The sequence below is a fragment of the Sinocyclocheilus rhinocerous genome, unplaced genomic scaffold (genome assembly GCF_001515625.1).
Source record: "Sinocyclocheilus rhinocerous isolate Xijiao unplaced genomic scaffold, SAMN03320098_v1.1 scaffold53, whole genome shotgun sequence".
NCBI classification, from domain to species: domain Eukaryota; kingdom Metazoa; phylum Chordata; class Actinopteri; order Cypriniformes; family Cyprinidae; genus Sinocyclocheilus; species Sinocyclocheilus rhinocerous.
The window spans coordinates 409640-423474 of record NW_015645538.1 but is presented as its reverse complement, the minus strand read 5'-3'; the positions used below and the strand labels follow the sequence as shown (position 1 = coordinate 423474).

General features: G+C 35.9%; 1 protein-coding gene across 1 annotated transcript; it reads left to right on the top strand.

The window, feature by feature from the left end:
- Positions 1-596: 596 nt before the first annotated feature.
- On the top strand, positions 597-12831 carry plekho1a (pleckstrin homology domain containing, family O member 1a). The gene is made up of 6 exons (XM_016509729.1): positions 597-846; positions 2121-2267; positions 7716-7856; positions 8231-8335; positions 9740-9841; positions 11266-12831. Exons 1-6 carry the CDS (start codon positions 820-822, stop codon positions 12376-12378), a joined length of 1635 nt encoding a protein of 544 aa, XP_016365215.1. The 5' UTR covers positions 597-819; the 3' UTR covers positions 12379-12831.
- The last annotated feature ends 1004 nt before the right edge of the window (positions 12832-13835 follow it).

The following is a 13835-nucleotide window of genomic DNA, read 5'->3' as shown; positions in this document are numbered from 1 at the left end:
TCAATGCAAGTTATTCAGTTGTAGCTTTATATCTGCTAGATATTATGAAGGTAGAATGACGTCAAAAAGATTTGCATGTGCAGGGAAGCATGCAGATCATATTTATTTTGCGTTAGCATGAAGCTGCTGTTTCACAATACATGAATTACACTTACGAGTAACAGTAAAATGCTGCAAATATTTTTTTCTTGCGCTTGAAACACGATTTACACCTTTACAAAGCTTCTCTTGCGCATGCAAATTTAATTTACGCTTACGGTCTTATGTACACTTCCACAACTCTTACCCCGCACATGCAAATCTTTTTGACGTCATTCTACCTTCATAGATATCACATTATAAAACATATCAAACAAGGCCTATATTCTTGAATTCTTTAAGTTACACATATAAATAAGCTATTATATTACTGAAAATAACCATATTCTTTGCTATACGCTGATTTGCACTGTGTTTAGACTAATGAGGGGCAAAAAGAAAGCCATTGAAGCTCAATATGCAGCGTGACATCACACCGACAGCTGTGCTCGTTCAATAGATGGAGCAGTCGAGCTCTATAAACGGGAAAATCCGTTTCGTTGAGAAGCACAGCAGCTCAGGGACTCACCCAAGCCAATGGAGAGCCTGTGCCCGCGGTTTGCAAACCGTCCGTGTAGAGACTGGCAGTCAATCAGCACTGAAAGCCAGCACCTCATCCCATCCATAGCACCTGCACGAGGCGAATTCACAGCAAAAGATCAACAAAAACATCTCTGTTTCTTCTAGAAAGCGGGACAGATCGCGGGATATACTTCGGGAAAGATATATTTTGCGAACAGCATGAAGAAAAGCCATTTGGTCAAAAGGGTGAGAATTTCATACACTAATGAGTCTATGATGTGAAAATATTAATTTTGAATGCTCACAAGTTAATAGTTTAATTGAACAGTGACTGAATGTAATACAGCGCAAGTATTTGTACTACTCTGTTTTCAAATAGGCTATGTGTAAATTTATTTAACAATGACTCCTTTGTTATGAATCGCCGAATGAGACGGTATATCCGTTACACTTCTTCGTTATATGCTGTAGTCACTCGTGTAATTGGCTCATCTTTTATTTTATTTAACAGAATATTCAATTAGCCACACCCTTAATTGACCAACTCATAGTAAATCATTTTGGGATCCCCCCTAAATAACAGACCACGGTAGTGAAAATTTGACTTTTATTAGGGTGCAATATATTAGGCCATATTAACATTTATTTCTTTAATTGAACTAGTGTTAATTTTTTGTTCCCAGTATTTTTCATTATTAGTAAGTAATCCAATACCGACTACTAGCCTATATTTGTAAATTTATTTTCAGTATCCTGCTTATAGGCCTACCAATAGTGAGTTCAATTTAATTAGACATGGGAACTAATAGTCTATTTCTTAGTTGTAGTCGCTTAATAGTTAATATAGACTATCTATTCCAGCTTTACTAGTACTTATTAGATAATATTACCTATTCTTATGACACTAATATGTATTCCAGTTGTTGCAAGTGACATTTTTCACTAGTCACAATAATAATTTTTTTTTTAACTTGCCATATGACAGCTTACCAATAGTGAGTTCAATTTAATTAGACATGGGAACTAATAGTCTATTTCTTAGTTGTAGTCGCTTAATAGTTAATATAGACTATCTATTCCAGCTTTACTAGTACTTATTAGATAATATTACCTATTCTTATGACACTAATATGTATTCCAGTTGTTGCAAGTGACATTTTTCACTAGTCACAATAATTTTTTTTTTTTTTTACTTGCCATATGACAGCAATTTGTTCAATTAAAATCTATTACTAGTGAAACATTTTATATTCACTAGTATCTAATTAATTGCTACTGAAAAACTGGATCTAGTAACTAGTAAAATTGCTTGAAAACTGTTTGAAGAGACATACTGGGTACATACAGTAACTAACTATTGGAAGACTTACTAGTAGGTAAAAAAATAAGTACCAATCACAGATACTGAATAAATGTTATGAAGGCTTAGCACAGTGCAGTGCGACAGAGATCTGTTTGAACTCGAATGCTATTATGTAAGACAGGCGACACACTAACCGGGTCATTGTTGACAAACTCAGGGTCTTCAGGATGCCAACCAGCCATCATCCCAACCAGACAAAGTAGGCTGGATCCGCAGGTTCAGTGGCAAAGGAATATTTAGGGAAATATGGCGAAACCGCTTTGTGATGCTTAAAGGAGATCATCTGTACATCTTTGAAAAAGAGGTGAGTTATTAAGATTTTAATGACTTCATGCTCAAAATGATCAAAACAATGCAGGACATGTCAAATTTCCAAAAGTATACCATGTCAACTACTATATAGTGATTATGTAGTGAGTTATGAATGTTAATAATGAATGTTTGCCAAAACCTCCTGCCCTTGATATAAAATACATACTTTTGCAACATCAAAGTAATCCCTTTGACAAGCTATAATTTTCTAAAGCGTATTATATAAACACTGGAAATTGAAACTGAGCTGTGGCCTGAAACAACAAGCAGCATGTGAACCTGTGCTTGTGTCGTGAATTTTTTGTGTCAGTGCCTGTACCAAAGATCCCTGAAGGTTCTGGAAGTTGCTTACAGATATTCAGTTGAATTCAATTTCCGGTTCATTATAGGAGCAACAAATCTTTACAATTGAATCATTTGCTCACTTGAAGCATGTGTAGAGGGATGGTTGTAATTTTCATGGAAGTGTAGCAGCTTGTTTCTGTCACTGCCTGTAGGCCTTCATCAGTTTCACAGAGCCATCACTTAACAGCATATCATCATGGAAAACTATACAGCAGTGCCCTTGTTTTTCTCATTAAAGTGACATAAATGGATTTAAGAGTTGAGAAGGCAGTTGCACATCCCTCATTCACACAGCTGCTGTTTTTTTTGGATGACATTGTTATTTACATTAAAAGATTCAAGAGCCAGCTGCACCTCTCTCGCTCACTGGGGATGCTCAGGACTCTGAATCCAGTGTAACACCATCATAAGAAACCCATGTAAACAAACCACATACAACATCTAAATGAAGGGTTGCTGTAATTTATCCCCTGTTAGTGGCACAAATGAGAAACAGATAAGCTTTTTAAAGTTTACCATGAACAGGAATATTAATGCAACTCTAAAAAAGATCTTTAGTTGTTATTGTTATTGGGTCATATTTTGTTTGGATTAAAATCAAGATCATCACCATACTTTCACCATTCTTTCTTTTTGTTAATCTGTTTTTAGAAATGAACTTGGAAATAATGAATCTAAGAAGAAACCATACTTTAACAAGACGTTGATTTACTTGTGGAATCAAGTGCACACACAAAATGCAGGTGGTGTCGCAGTGAAGAAGAATGTTTCCTATTCATTGTGGTGAATTATTTAAACATGGACTTTACAGAGACAAACCACACAAACATAAACTGGACCTGCTGACACTGATGCAGTTGGCACCTAAGAGTTCAGTGTTATGGTTTTGTATAGATCTAAAATATAAAGAATTAATGGAAAATAAAAGTTCAAATGTTTTAATGTGTTTTAATAGATGAATATATCACTAATTAATTTGATAAATGATTAGAGGAATATCATTTTTGGGTGAATTATTTCTTTAGTTTTATTTTGATATACATTCTATGCTCATAGCAATTGAGTCTTAAATCTCTCATTCTCCACTGTCAACACTTCTTGAATTCCCAAAATATTTGGATTTGGCATCCATGACATCATATTTTCACAAGATACCTCAGTTATTCAGTGAAATTAAAGTTGTAAAAGGAGCCACAGACCAGATTATTAGCATTCTGTGTACCTACTTCCAGCCCTGTGAATTCTTCCACTGGTCAGGCAAGCAAGGTTATTTTTATAATATCAGAACACAATGTCAGCAGGTTGCATCAGTCTGAGTATGTGCGCTACAGGTCTGTCCTCTGGTGATCGCTGCCTTTAGGCTGTGTGTATTGTTTGCCGTGGCTGTCTATAGTACTGATAACGTTATGCACCGCTGCACTTGACTTTCCTTCAGTGCTCAAGGTAGACCTGTTCTTGCCAGAATGATGTCACTTGACAGAACTCTTCAATTGATCTCACTCATATAGCATAGTGAAGCGCATCTCATGCAACACGAGTCGTAGAGGCTGCGATCCTTCCTGACTACCAAGGGAATCATTTGAAGTTTATACATGTAGACAGCTGAGCATCTATAACTGTGTTCAAAGTGCTTATTTTCAAGCTCTCTCTATATATCTGGTGTAAATAATTGATGCTCTAGTCTAGTATTCACTGTATTCAGGCTGATCAGTCATGGCTGCGAGTGCATCGTGTGCAAATGGATCATATGTAAACATGTACTGAGGATTTACCCATAAACAGTGTAGATTCACAGAAATCTGTAAATATGTCAGTATTGCTCAAAACATCATATATTCAAGACACTGCAGTGCTCAACAATAGGGATTTTTTTTTGTACTGTGGTAGAGCCCTTTGAAATCCATTTTAGTTCCCAAATTCCGGTTTTTCTTTCCAAATCCCGTTTTTTAATTTTAATTTTAATTTTTCTGGATTCCGTTTAAATTTTTCTAGACTATGTTTTAATGGTTAAATTAAATGTTATTAATCAAAGAGCATGTCTAATTAATTGAAATAATTACTAATTAATTGAAATGTACACAATTTAACTGCAATTTATTAAAAGTTTAACAAAAATTACATTTTTAAGGCCCTATGAATTTTTTTTTCTCAAATTCAGTGTTATTTTCACCAAATTCTGTGTTTTCCATTAATTTTCTGAATTCCACTTTAATGGTTTCATTAAATTATAATAATTAAAAGCATCTCTAATTAACTGATTTTATAAAAAAAAAATTATTATTATTTTATTTATTTCTTTTTGTAAATACTGTGTTGTGTATTTAAATTTTTCTGCTGAATAAATTCTGGTAAATATTTTTTTCTGGTAAATATTCCTTAAAATTTGAATAATAATTTTATTAGTAGTACTAGTAGTATAGTAATACTATCATTACATTAGTTCAGAAAATGTATAGCATTAACATGGTTTTTTAATCAACATTTTTACATCAGAAAATTGAAAATCATTTACATTTTTAATAATAAATTAAGTGAGGTTTCATGAGGTTTCACATTTGTTCTTGTTATATGTGTGTGTGTATTTGTATATTTAATGTATATTATCATTTACTCTCTCTATATAGGCCTATATAAAATAATATCCACATATTATTATACTGTATATCTACAAATAAGAATGTTATTGTTGTTAATTTAATAAGGTTTAATATATATATATATATATATATATATATAATATACATTCATATACATATATTAGATTGATATAAGATTTTATCTTTCTTTTATGTCAAATAAATGAGGTGTCACTTGTCAGTCTAATCCTCTTTGTTTATTCTGATATTTGAACATCAGATGTTCACATCCATTTGGCAGGGCAAACGCTTTTAGGTTTACCTATATGGTGTTTATTTTAATTATGTCTATTTTAGGAAAATTGGTTGACCTCAAAATAATGCAGTCAACCAGATTACAGAACACTCTGAACACGTGATTCGAGGGGACTCTGCAAATCTATTTCCACCTTTAATTCCTGCCTGGTCGTAGAAGTAAAACTAGGCAAGTAATGTCAGTGTTCACTTCATGTTTACTACACTGTAGTCTCCATACATCCTGAAACAGTTGTATGGATGTATGGCTTAATAAAATACCAGTTCACAATGCCTCGAAAACCATCTCTCTTCTGAAATCCTTGGGAATTTCAGGGAAAAAAGCATCAAGAGAATGTAATATTCATTGGAGTACTCTATACGATGCCTGCGTTTTTAGTCCTTACATCTAGTTGTTGATGGAGTTACCTCTGTCAGAATGAAGATGGTCGGTTAGTGGGTTATTTTTGGAGGTGGTTAATCCAGAGATCAGGATGGCCCCCTGCCGGGAACATGCTGTGCCAACAGTGGGGGAGTGAAATATTGATGTGGTGAAGAGAGGCCAGGCTCTTTTCCTCCAGGGGTCTTTTGCCCCATATTAGCATCACTAGTACGCTCTTTCTCAGAGTGTGCGCTCACTCACATTTAAATGTGTGACCCCAGGAGGCCATCTGGAGGCATACGGTTACACAGATTACCTTTGGCCATATGTGCCATAAGGAGGATGTTACCTACATTTAACTCTTTATTTTAAAACCGGTGGTTTTCTAAACACGACCACATTTAAAGCAGAATATGATATTGCAGAGTCATATTAACTAGAGATGTTATGAACAGGCCGGTTTGCTTGTGCCTGCTCTATGATCACGGATCACTTTGATCTTTGTACTTTAATCTCAAGCTCACTGACACCAGATTCCTTTGTTGCGTATTTCTGTTGCTATGGTGAATGCTTGGTAACCATGCAGAACTCTGACCCAAAATGTCTATGTTTATCTTTTTTGCTCCGTGTGACATCACATAGTGCATGTTAATACATTGAGTTTTTGTGTTCGTCTCAGTAGAAACCCTTGTGACCCTCATTGTGTCTCTTTGGGATTTAAAGTCCCACTGTGGGTTTTTCCTCCCTCAGGTTCAGTGAAATTTACCACTTTTCCACCACAGTCAGCTATAATGAGGACTGACCTGTCTTAAAATGAGGCATTTTCACAGATGGGTCACTGGTTGAATAATTAGAGGAGGAGCTGGACTAACTGAAAACCGTTTGGAACATCTGTCTTGATTTCTGATGAAAAAGAACACCAGTCACAGTTCTATTCCTTTTGTACTATTTGGCATGAAGAGAGAATTTATTCTGAGCTAGGCTTGGTTATATGTGTGTGAGGTTTGTGCTGTTCTTGAGGTTTCATTGTGTAAGCATTGTCAGAAAAATAATGTACTCACACAATAATTTCAAATAATAAATTCACATTGAGTGATATAATGTCACTGAGATACACATTCAGAAGTTGTGGTCAGTGAGAAATTAATACTTTTATTTAGCAATTAAGGACACATCAAAATGTCAGCAAAAACATTTATAATGTTTATCATTTCAATTTCAAATAAACGCTGTTCTTTTAACATTTCTATCCATTAATAAATTACATTTTAAAATATATTTACATAGAAAACAGCTATTTTAAATTGTAATAATATTACACAATATTACTGTATTTTTTAAACAAATTAATGCGGCCTAAAGACATAAATAAAAAAATGCCATTGTGATGTATAGTTGCAATTGTTAAAAATTAATGAGCAATTTTGAAAAATAAAGTCAAATAAAGTATTATTCAACAATTTTTTCTCTTCCGTATCAGTGTTCAACACGTGTTCACGAGAGTACCATGACTCAATTATCATTTTTGGGTGAACGATCCCTTTAGATAAGGGTACCGATGTTTTGTTACTTTATGTAAAATAAATGTTTATTGTGATTTGTGATTTAGTGTTCTGTCAGCATGGATTGAGCCTTCAATGATCTCACAGCAGTGTTTTGTTGAACATTAATTATTGCTGTCCTTGGAGCTAAATCAATATGTTCCACCATGATTCACTGTGGTCTGCACAGTTGGCCTGGGAAAGCACTGCTGATAATTTCAATTAATGATAGCAGTTGTTTCTAGCTTCAGGCCTGGTGATGGCCTGTGTCTGTGTGCTGATGCTGCTGTCCTTGTGTCCAGATGAAGAATGATGGGAAGACTCATGAAGTGTTTGACCTGGCACAGTATGAACGCTCGGAGGAACTGCGAAAGGCCAAGAGCCATAGCAAGAAGAACCACAGTAAATTTACCCTGCTCCGATGCCAACACCCTGGAAACAAGGTAAGAACAAAACATTATGATGTTATGGTTTAAAAAATAGGGTACAATTCAATTTGTGCCTCTTTTACTTTTGTGAGGTCTGATTTTAACCAGTTTCTTAATTTATTGCACAGTAAAAAAAAAAAAGAAGAAGAATCTGTGTCAGTCAACATCAAAGTACTTTTTGATGAAATTGTAAAAGATATCATAACTTCAAAAACATGAAGATTTTGCAATGAGCAACTGATTCCTTAATGAAAAGATCAAGGAAAATTTGTTTGTATTTGTTCTTTCCAAAGACCCTAAAAATGCATGTTTGGAAATTCAAAATAACACCATCATTTATTTTAAAATCTTTGATAGTTTATATTTTAATATATTTTTTACTCCATTAGGGCCCCAATCTGGTATTTCTGGCCGTCAGTCCAGAGGAGAAGGAATCTTGGATCAATGTTTTAAATAATGCTATTACCAGAGCTAAGAATCGTGTGCTGGACGAGGTGAGTACAGACATTTCATATATTCTTTATTTATTCCTTGCTGTTTAATGCTCATCTTCCCACCTATATTTTAGCTTTCCACTCCTGCAGTCTCTTCCCACACTCTGTCTTCTCATTAGTCAGTCTCTTTCTGTATATATTTCTTTCTCTTTTATATTCTAGTGCTATAACCCTCTTCCACTTCCTGTTCGATTTTTCTATCTTCCTGTCATTATTTGTGTTTTGAACTTTTAGGATACTGGAAATGTAGTTATTTTACAAAAGCAATAAATGTGGAAAATATTTACTACTTTTTTAGACATACTAATGAAAAACATTTCAGCTAAGCACTGTTAAACCATCAATATTATTATATTTTATTATATATTATTATATTATATATTGTTATTGTACACATGACTGTGTGAAATATTATATTAAAATATATGTAATTGATACAATATATAAAGTTTGGATTTTCAGTAAGTAAAATCAGTAAGATTTTTAATTCAATTAAATAATAATAATTTATGCATTTAGCAGACGCTTTTATCCAAAGCGACTTACATTGCATTCAGGCTATACATTTTTTACCAGTATGTATGTTCCCTGGGAATCGAACCTATGACTTTTTGCACTGCTAACACAATGCTCTACCACTGAGCCACAGGAACATATTTTTTTGTCTAAGAAATTAATTCTCTCATTAAAAATTAACTTTTTACATTGTTACAAAAAAATCTATTTAAAAAATGCTGTTCTTTTGAACTTTCTATTTATCAAAAAATAACTGATTTTTAACATTGATAATAGTAAGAAATGTTTCTTGAGCACCAAATTAGCATATTAGAGTATAATTCTCATGGATCGTTTGGCACTGAAAACTGGAGTAATGACTGCTGAAAATTTAGCTTTGCATCACTGGAATAAATTAAATTTTAAAATATATTAAAATAGAAAACTTTTTTTTAAATTATAATATTTCACAGTATTCATTTTTTTTCAAATGCAGCCTTGAGCATAAGAGAGACTTCTTTTCAAAGCCTTTTTTATTGGTATAGCCACAAAAATTAAAATGAGCTTACTTGTATCTTACAGAAAGAAACTGATAACAACTTTATATGTAGGAAAGGATTTTACAGTCTTGTTTTCACTTGTAAAATCACTGCATTTCATATAACAGAAACCCACTTTTGTGAATTTAACATCATCTGCATATAGCACTTTCTATTTATAAATCTGCAAATTCATTTTCACACCAACAACTGCTGGATTAAACTGAGATGAATGTGAGACTAATTAACACATGATGTCATATAGGCCTTTTGTGTTGTGTAAATTAGAAACCATATAAGGCTGCTGAAAATGACTGTTAATATAGTAAAAATGATCTCAGCTCCAGTTTTGTTTTGTTTTACTCTGCAGGTCACGATTGAGGAGGAGAGTCTTCTGGCTCACCCCACACGCGATCGGGCAAAGATCCCACTTGGGCGCCGTTTGCCCACGCGGGGTCATCTCATGGCTGTGGTGGGTGGCATTCTTGTTTAGACTATGATTCAGATTACTGTTGTTGTTTGTCTGTTTATACTGGTGTGCGCCAGTGGAAATGTACTGACTTCATGGCACTAGGTGGTTGTTTGCACAGTAGTGATGAAACTTACATGCAGCTATTTATAACTAGACTACATAACAGATAGTCCAGAAAACTTTACTGAAACCTAACTATTTAAATGTATTTTTCCTCATTTAACAAGTTTTACACATAATATGAATGTTTACCTTTCAGTGGTGTTTCTTTGACTGGGATTCTGTTATTTAATTTATCTGTCGTTTTTCTATTCATCAAAGAATCCTGACAAAAATTCACCATGCGTTCCACAAAAACATTAAGAAGCACAACCGTTTTCAACATTGATAATAATATGAATTGTTTCTTGAGCACCAAATCATCAATGATTTTTGAAGGATCATGTGACATGGAAGACTAGAGTAATGGCTGCTGAAAATTCAGCTTTGATCACAGGAATAAATTTAAAGGTGCAATAGGTGATTGTCTTCAGAAACATTTTTTGTTATGCTGGTTGAAAGTCTCTTCATATCACTATAGCAATCATTAAGTTAAGTGGTCTAAATGTATTTATCTCTATTTATATATTTTGTGGAAGGCGTAGGACCAAGAAATGTTCGTCCAATCAAAGCGCTCGGTCCGGGCGTTTTAATTGGCTTTCCTACCTGCCTGTCAACGTATGTATTAGCATACCTCTGCGCACCCAGTTCGCGCAGACGGATACGTCATCAGCGCGTTCACGCACGCTGTGCAGACAGAGCGACAAAATCAACAACCCGATCTTGGCAGACAAAAATCAACAACCCGATCTTCCTTCCTGGTATTGTAGTACTTTTAAAGTTTTCTCACCGGTGAATGACAACACACACGTCTTCACATCCAGTGCGAGGACTGGAATTGGGAACCTCATATGTAGCCTATTGTAGTAATGTTGTCTCTGGTATTCTGGTCTGTGAGCGACGAGCGTATATGCGTTCAGGGGGCGTGGCTTTGGACTGCGATTGCAGGGAGGGTGGGACGTTTGCTTTCAGTGCTATCAGGCTAAAGTTAGCATTTTCCAAGATCTCCTACTGCACCTTTAATTTTTTAAATATATTAAAATAGAGAACAGTTCTTTTAAATTGTAATATTATTTAACAATATTGCCATTTACTGTATTTTTGATCAAATAAATGCAGCCTTGCTGACTTAAAAAACCATGTAAAACATCTTACTGACCCCAAACCTACATGTACATACATTTGGTTTAATATTTTTAACACCTTTTTAAAATGAATCTGTTATAAATCAGGCATATCTGCTAGAAAAACAAATAAAAGTGAGTAAATAAAAGCGAGTGCCTCTTTAATAGAAAAAAATTGTGTTTCATGCTTTCTTGTTTTAGGCCTCTGCTTCCTCTGATGGAATGCTGACACTGGACTTGGTGAATGAGGAGGATGCTGGTATGCTGGATGATGATCAGGATGGGTGGTTGAAGGACCATCAGGTCAGCCTGGATAAACTGGCTCCCGGCCATCGACGTGCTGGCACTGATGTGTCCAGGCCGCCGGCCTCCATTACAGACAGCAAGGTAAAAACCAGCAGCTTGCCACGCAGGAGCGAGTTCTCCTGGAGCCATGAAAACCAGCCTCACACACCTCAAAACGAGAAGAAGTTAGCTCAGGGCCGTAACCGATGTGCTTCCATGGATGACGCTCTGTCCCGAGGAGAGAGAAAACCAAACAAGAAGAATGGGGTCCAGGCAACACTGGCCCAGAGTCCCACCGGCCACCTGCAGGAACTAATCAGCCAGCGGCTGCAGAGGACTCAAGAGCTGCTAGCGGAAATTCAGGAACAGGAACCCCATCGGGGAAGGATAGGATCTTATCCCTACTTAAGAGGCATTGACTCCCCCCGTCTCCGCCACCTCAAGGGCTCTGATTCACCACACTCCAAGGGCTCAAGCTCACATAGCTCACCCCACAGCAAAGGCACAGACTCACCCTCAGTAAGGGTGAAAGATTCACCTGGTTCCAAAGGGAAAGAATCGCCATATGTGAAGTCAAAGGACTCGCCCCGTTTTAAGTCATCCAAATCCCCTCATTCCAAGAGCGCACTTCGTTCGAAGAGCATCGACTCACCCGATTCAAAAGAATCAAGTTCACCCCATACAAAATGCATTGATCTGACCCACATTAAAGGTTCAGACTCGCCTCGGTCCACTGGCTCAAACTCGCCCCATATGAAGTCTACAGACCCCGCTTTTTTTCGAATCTCTTACTCGCCCCATTTCAGAAGCATGAAGGGTACTGATTCTCCTCTCAGTGAAGCTTTGGACTGGGACAGCAGGAGGGCAGCTGCTGAGCGGCTCTTACAAGAGGCCATTTCCTCCTGGCGAGAAGCTAGAGAGGTTCTGGCTGAGGTAAAGGAGCTACAAGCCAGACAGCAGCGGGCAGAGCACAGTAAAACTGGAACACCCACAACACCCTCACAGAATCGCAAGCAAAAAAGCCCCTGACCAAATCTTTAGTCAGTCATAGTGCTTTCTAAGACTTGTGAGCCTTTACAATGAATGCAAGGGAGGAGAACAATAGGTGGAACTTCCGTCTTGCTCACATCACAAACCAGTGTTCTGTTTTATCTCAGTCTATTGTTTATATATTAACTGTTGTTCCTCTGACACCTCAACCCTTTGTCTTTGCACTTTGAACAATTGTATTTTTACTTGTATTTCAAGGCTGTACTACTTCTTTTGGCGTTGGTAATGTGGAATGCTACTCATGATTAAACTGGTTTATAGTTCTCTCTTTGCTGAAACAGCTCAGGTGAAAAAACTGATGGGATGTTAAGCTTTGTGTGGAAAAAAATGTTTCTGGTAAAGGTTAGCAATGGTCCTAGACACAAATGCATTTTAGCAAGTCTATATACTCCCCAATATCAAGAATATTTGTATATTTCCCCCCAAATTACTAAAGACGCTCACATTTTAAAAATAAAAGTTTTTTCTTGTTACTGTACTTTTTATTTAACAGAGTTTGAGTATCTAACTAGAGCAGTCAGTATTGTTGGTAGGAGTGGAAAATCCTCTCGATTCGATAATGTTTTTGATTCGATTCCGATTCATTTAGTCAATTTTGCTTCTTAGAATAAATTCTCTTTCTGATCATGCTCTAAAGACTGATTCAAAAGTTACTTTTTGAACTATGCTTTTGATTCCAAAAGACACAGTTCATAAGAGTAATTTGTTCGTGAATCATACTAGTCGTGACTCGTGTTATATTGTTTGTTCGCGATCGTTTGCAGCCAGCGAGGAGGACAGCTCATTATTCTGCGGTCTTCAACGTACTCACATTTACAGCTCATCTAAAATATGTTTTTTTTTTTTTTGTCGTGGCGCTGAGTATTATATGTTTTGTAGAATTGGAGTTATACAAAACATCAGTACTATTAGAACGCCGCTTGTCCAATCAAATTAGGGTTAACAGGAACTAACTGTTCCATATACCATGTTTTTATTTAACAATACTAATGCGACAGATTTAGACTATTAATTAGACACAATTAGTCAAGACAGTTTATTTTTTTAGTCACAAATGTATACATATGCCTCAGAAACAGGCTTTGCTAGGCGAATCTAGCTGGATACCACTCTTACACTTGAATTGCATCACTCTGAGATTCATTTTTCATAAGGCAGGTTGACCCCCTCATTTTAGAGGCCTGGTGTTGTTTTGAATAATTACTGTACTGAATTCCATCAAAGAATACCTATGAATGGGATACATTGTGATTTGAAGAAGCTGCTTATTAACATCTTTTGTCTGTCTGGATGAATAGTAATTATGAGGTCATAATTACAGGCCTGATCATCAGTTACTGATATGAGCTCAAATCAGGTGGGTGGGTGAACAGAGTCAACAAATGCCCATGTACTCAGTCAGCTCAGTTTTGAGCCATCTAATAGAACTTACAGTC

Coding starts and splice junctions, on each gene's coding strand:
- plekho1a (XM_016509729.1), top strand. CDS start 820: ATGAAGAAAAGCCATTTGGTCAAAAGG. Junction 2,268..7,715: donor TGTACATCTTTGAAAAAGAG/GTGAGTTATTAA, acceptor CCTTGTGTCCAG/ATGAAGAATGATGGGAAGAC. Junction 7,857..8,230: donor GCCAACACCCTGGAAACAAG/GTAAGAACAAAA, acceptor TTACTCCATTAG/GGCCCCAATCTGGTATTTCT.